At 40.5% G+C, this 6,466-nt stretch overlaps 1 protein-coding gene across 1 annotated transcript; it reads left to right on the top strand.

Moving 5' to 3' along the window:
• Positions 1 to 550: 550 nt before the first annotated feature.
• LRRC10B (leucine rich repeat containing 10B) lies at positions 551 to 1,597 on the top strand (the record flags this gene model as incomplete). Its single annotated transcript, XM_082269838.1, has 1 exon — positions 551 to 1,597. One exon carries the CDS (start codon positions 551 to 553, stop codon positions 1,595 to 1,597), a length of 1,047 nt encoding a protein of 348 aa, XP_082125964.1.
• Between the last annotated feature and the right edge of the window lie 4,869 nt (positions 1,598 to 6,466).

Below are 6,466 nucleotides of genomic sequence, written 5' to 3'. Positions count from 1 at the left end.
GGGTGAGAGTTGTATACATGGCTGCTGTGGTGGGTGAGAACTGTATTTATGGCTGCTATGGAGATAAGAACTTTATACATGGCTGCTGCAGGAATAACAAATGTACATATACAAGCCTCAACTTTACCAGGACAGTGAGCATAATGGTTGAATATAAAACAATGTTTCTCTTCAGAAAAAAAAAAAAAACTGGCAGTAGTGTACAGCTCAGCTTTTTTGTTTGAGCCTGTTTTCTGTATCCTCCGAGAAATATCTGGAACTGGTGTTGTGTGTTGGAATGAATTGTTTCCAATACTCCTGATCAGTGTAGACTGTGCCATGAAAGAAATGTGAGTAGGGGACATGAATATTTAACTTTTACTCCTCAAGTTTCATTAGCAGAGAGCAATAGAGGGTGACAGGTTTGAGGACAGTTATTGTGTGATTGTTACAGCTCTCTACAACATGCCTTTAGGTGTCCTGAGATGTTCATCAAGTACTATTGTCACAGCTGGCCATAAACTGCATGTTTAGGCTTAATCTCTGTTAATTGGCACTGTACCCCCTCCAAATGGGTGGTGCATGTGGATCTGTGCCCACCGTGGCAGGGGAAGGTGCAGAAGAGCCATTGCCTGAAGACACAGAAGAGCAGCTAAGTTCTGGAGATGGTACCCTTGAGTTAAGTGGAAGGAAGATGACTCACCTCCCAGCATCAATATGCACTCTTGGTGATCAGCTTTACAAGCTGTACTTGAGTGGAACAATGATAACAGAACTACCGGATGACCTCTACCAGCTTTACAATCTGCGTACTTTGGCACTTGATGCAAACAAACTACCAGAATTGCCGGAAGCTGTGTGTTCTCTACCCCACCTTGGCCGCTTGTACCTTGGAGCGAACAGGCTACAGGGATTACCCATGTCGTTTTCACGTCTCCAAACTCTACGTACCCTGTGGATAGAAAGGAATTTTCTGCATCACTTTCCACAGGTGTTGCTAAGCATGCCAGCCCTGCGCTGTCTGCAAATGGGGGACAACCGTTTAAAGGGACTTCCAGGGGACATTGCCACATGTATGCCAGGCCTAAAAGGTTTGTGGCTCTATGCAAACAGACTAGAACGTGTGCCGAAAGTTCTTCTACGTTTACATGGTTTGGAGATTCTGGATCTGGATCGGAACCGCATTGCTGTGTTTCCAGATATGAGTGGAATGAAAGGTTTGCGCCTGTTATCCTATGACCACAACCCTGTGAAAGCACCTCCAAAAGTGGACGAAACTGTTACTCTTGTGGGAGAAGGTGCTCAGGAGTTCATGGAAGAGCGAGAGGAGAAAAGGAAGCAGAGAGAGGAGGAAGAGATGGAGGAACAGGAAAGGGAGCAGCAAGAGAAGGAGGAAGCAAAGGCAGAGGGAGGTGAAGAAGGAGAAGGGGAGGAAAAGCAGGAAGAAGATCAATATGCTGAGGAAGAGGCAGAGCAGGAGAACCCTAACACTGATTATTACTCTGGGAACAGGGAGGGAGACTTCTATGAGGAAGATGATGAGTATTACCTAGAGGAGGAAGGAGAAGGCTATTACCCACATGAAGGAGAGAATTATTACACAAGAGGGATTTATTGATTTATTGTTTTTTAAATGATGTTGAAGGTAATGAAAGGATAAGTGAGATAGATATTTTTCCATTCCTTTTCAGTGAGACAAATGCTTTTTGGACAGCTGGATCTCTAAAAGATCTATCTTAACTTTTCTGTATTTCAAATACACACTTAAAATTGAGGCTATCCATTGGAGGAGGATCAGACGTGCAGGTATGCTCTAACAACCCTCCAGCAAGTTTCTCAGGTGACCCTTTCATGAACTCATATTTTTGCAGGATCCAAATCAGGCAGAACTGCAGATGTTCACTTATGATGGGTATTCTAAAATGTCCAACCAATAATATTCCCACCCAGAGCAATTTTCATTCATTGGACATCCACCATCTTGTGTCTATGGCTGCCTTAAAAGGAGTTTGCCATTTTACCCATTCAAGGCAAAATGGAGGATTCTTCTGTAAGAAGAACCCACAACCCCATAATACTCTCCGTTGTTGTGCTTCCCCACAGGCCATTCACAGGTTGCAATGCTCGAGCCTGAGTGGCCAGTTGCCAGGCCCAAGCACTGTCAAGTTAAACTTTGCTCAGTTGTGGATCTTTCTATAGGGATCACAGACCTGTAGGAATAGAGATCACTTCAGAAATCAGCCACAGTAACCTTTGCTCAGTTGTGGATCTTTCTATAGAAGAAAGAAGTTAACACTGTATAAGCTCCAACGCTATTCAATTCAGAGTTTACACAAGATTAGGACTCTAGGGCTGTGGGTGAGTACAGGCAAGAGAACTTGTAATTTTTCAAGTTTTGTCAAGAATTGAAAGGGGCCAGGTTTTCTGTCAGGTTTTTGTTTTTTGTCTGTGTCTCAGTTGAAGATATTTCCTTTCCTAGTAACCGCATGGGATATAAGGAGACAACAAATGCCAGGCAAAGGTGCTGACTTTAAACCTCCTACAAAATAAGCCGATTATTTGATTGTTTTTAAAAGTGACCCTGTCACAAAAAAGGTTTTAAAGAAGACTGTAAATACAAACCTTTTCTGGATGCCTTCACTACCGAACCAGCTCTGTTTTCGACCTCTGGGGAACTGATCTTTCTGAGAGTGTTGATATTCAGGGCCCCACAGCACTCACTTAATCCTCCACCTGATCTCCATGTCATTGTAGGACACAGTAGAAATGTGGAGGTCATGAGAAGGAAATTTTGAGCATTGGGTGGGACCCAGGAGATCGACACTACTGGAAGTGTCCCAGTGAACTTCCAAGGCTGAGAACTTGGGAAGAGGCTCAGTGGTGCAGGCACCAGGAAAGGTGAGGATTACAGTTAACAAAGATTTTGCAAGTTGTTTTTTTTTTTTTTTTTACAACTGGGTCACTTTAACAGAACACACTGGAAACTGGATCTACATATACTGGTAGACACTAGCTGTAACGGAGGGCCGGGATTACAGGGGTTAAATTGTCAGTGGGACAAAAATAGTCAAATACAGTATGTTTTATATATATATATATATATATATATATATATATATATATATATATATATATATATATGGGTTTTAATTGGTTTAGGAGGGGGAGTAGGTAAGGTATGGGAGGAGTTGCGGGGGGGGGGGTGGATAGGCAGAAGGGAGGACTGATCTTCAATTGAAGGGAGATCAGCCAGGGAAAAACTTCCCTCCCTACCGCCCTGTTATTTTGCTCCCCTCTGTTAATTGTGTAATTTATTGGAATTGGGGGATTGGCTTGCTTGTTTTTAAGAGGATGGCGGGGTTCAAGGTCCTTGTAGTTTACTGTGGGCACTGAAATGTACTTGGTAGGGACCCGTCTGAGGTACGGATCCCAATTGTTATAATAGAGGTATCTGCAGCTGGTTGTCTCAGAGTCGGTGGTGTTGCGGCTGGAGGCCTGTAGTAGGTCGCAGGTATTTTTCTTCTTGTGAGTGAGGCCTACGAGGACCTTGAAGCTCCAGTTATACTGTATTTTACATTGTATTCACATTGTTATGTTTTATGTTATTTATTACATTGGTTAATAAAAGGCCGCTTTGGCCATTAACTCCAGTTGGTTGTCAGCGTGGTTATTATAGGTAATGAGGGAGTGGTATTAGCCAACGTGGTCAAAAGATATCTTTAGTACCCTAGTCATGTATGTTTTATTTATTTTTTTCTATATATACTGTACATGCATATTACTAAACTCTGTTTTATTGGTAAAAACTTTGTTTCAATATATAGTTGCTTGTTACATTACATATGTGTTTCCTACTTAAAAACTTTATGTAAATCCAGTCACTAAAATCTCATAATTGTTAACAGTAAAAGTAATTTGCAATCCTTTTGAATGTACTACCTGGTAATTTTGCCATGAAGCTCGATCATTGCCTGGTATAGGGTGACAACACTCCCAATCCCAGTCTTTCAACTGCTCTCCTTTATTGTCACCCTGTCACATGCACTACTATGAGCTGCTCATGCTCATTGCACAGAAGTGTTAATTTTAAGGTTTGCCAAAGGTTCCAGTGTTCTGACCAGAGATGTATAGTAACGAAGTAGAACTACTTAAGTACTGTACTTAAGTACCGAAATGCGGTATCTGTACTTTCCTAGAGTATAATTTTTTTCTCCTACTTCTACTTTTACTTCACTACATTTTTTCGATGATTTCGATACTTCTACTCAAGTATTTTTTTTTTGTGCTGCATAGTTACTCGTTACTTTTAAAAAAATTACCACTGCCAGAACAGTAGATGGCAGGTTGCATAAAGCTCAAAAAAATGTGTATAATGTCATTTGTAAATCAGCGCATACGAAAATAAAGGCTGTGTATAATAAAAGCTGCTATACCAAATCTTTCCAATAAAAAGAAAATATGAAACAAACAAATAAATGGTGCTACAGCGCTTAAAGTGCATCAAGAAACTACTAACAAACACAGGTTAATCATTTGAATAAATCATTTGAAATAATAAAAAACAATATGATGTTCAAACTTTTGACTTCTTTCTTTAATAACTACATAACACAGTACTTCTACTTCTACTTTCAGTACTTGAGTAGAAATTTTTTTTCAAAACTACTGGTACTTTTTACTTTTAGTACTTAAGTAGCAAATTTTTTGAAAAAACTACTTGCAATACTTAAGTAAAAAAAATGTTGAATACTTTAGTACTTCTACTTAAGTAACTTTTTCTGCGAGCACTTCCACTTCTACTTAAGTAACTTTTTGATCGAGCACTTGTACTTTTACTCAAGTAGAAATTTCGAGTACTTTATACAAGTCTGGTTCTGACCTTTCCAGCTAACAGCAGCAAAGAGAATAAGGGGGCCAGAAACACTTCTGTTTGTCAGAGGGGAACATGGAGATCTTGTGTTTTTGCTAAGCAGAAACATGGATCTCTGTCTTCCTCCAGTTAGGCCACCCCCACACACTTAACCCTTTGATCGCCTCTGATGTTAACCCCTTCCCTGCCAGTGTCATTAATACAGTGACAGTGCCATCAATATACACTTATTGGGAGTTTTTTTCACAAAAAATATGTAGCAGAATACATATTAGCCTAAATTATTTAATACATTTGATTTTTTAAATGTTTTATAGCATAAAGTAAAAAATATATATATATTTTTTTTTCAAAATTGTAGGTATTTTTTTTGTTTAAAAGCTCAAAAAAAATAAAAGCTGCAGAGGAGATCATATACCACCAAAATAAAGCTCTATTTGGGAGAAAAAAAGGACATACATTTTATTTGGGTATAGCGTCGCACGATCACGCAATTGTCAGTTAAAGTAACGCAGTGCCATCTCACAGAAAATGGCCTGGTCATAAAAGGGGTTAAACCTTCTGAGGCTGAAGTGGTTAATAGTGATTATACCTCACCTATTAATTATGTTACTATACTTTAATACTATATTACCCTGTCATTTATATCCTCTCAGCAGTTTTACAGCAGTGGGTTGGGTTGATACAGGGGAGGGCCATTAAAATATTAACCACTTTAGCCCCAGCCACTGTGCTGCTACTGCGGCACAGTGGCTCGTTCCCGTCCAGCGACGTAGACCTACGTCGCTGGACTCCTCCCCCTGTAGGCGGCGCTCGCGCGCCGCCGGAGGCGCGCTCCCGCTGTTTTCAGTCACAGCAGGAGTCGGGCCAGGGGAGGAGCAGCGGCGATCGCCGCTGCTCTTCCCCGATCGTCGGGGAATCGAGTGAGGAGATCCGCCCGCCTGTGTAAACAGAGCAGGCAGATCTCCTAAGTGACAGGGACTGACAGATCGGAGTGTTCAGCATAGCTGAACATCCGATCTGTCCTTCTGTCACTTAGTCACCTCCCCCCTTACACGTGAGTAAGCACCAGGCATACATTAACCCCTCCCTCTCCAATAAAATTAACCCCTTCACTGCCAGTGTCATTTTTACAGTAACAGTGCATATATATAGCACTGATTACTGCAGTAATGTCACTGGTACCCCCAAAAGTGTCAAAAATGTCAGTCAAGGATCCGATCTGTCTGCCGCAATGTCGCAGTCCTGCAAAAAAAATCGCAGATCGCCGCCATTACGCGTTAAAAAAAAACCACCAAAAATGACAGAAATATTTCCCGTAGTTAGTAAACGCAATAACTTTTGCGCAAACCAATCAAAATACGCTTATCATGATTTTTTTTTACCAAACATAGGTAGCAGAAAACAAATTGGCCAAAAATTTAAAAAAAATTTAATTTTTACATTTTTTTGGGGGGAATTTCATATAAAAAAATGTTAAAAATATTATTTTTTCAAAATAAACGCTCTTTTTTTTGTTTATAGCGCAAAAAGTAAAAAGCGCACAGGTGATCAAATACCACCAAAAAAAAGCTCTGTTTGTGGGAAAAAAAGGACGTAAATTTCGTTTGGGTACGG

This window comes from Pelophylax lessonae (assembly GCF_965119305.1).
Source record: "Pelophylax lessonae genome assembly, chromosome: 10".
Lineage (NCBI taxonomy): Eukaryota > Metazoa > Chordata > Amphibia > Anura > Ranidae > Pelophylax > Pelophylax lessonae.
The sequence above is the reverse complement of the archived record's forward strand: the minus strand, read 5'-3'. Positions and strand labels throughout refer to the sequence as shown.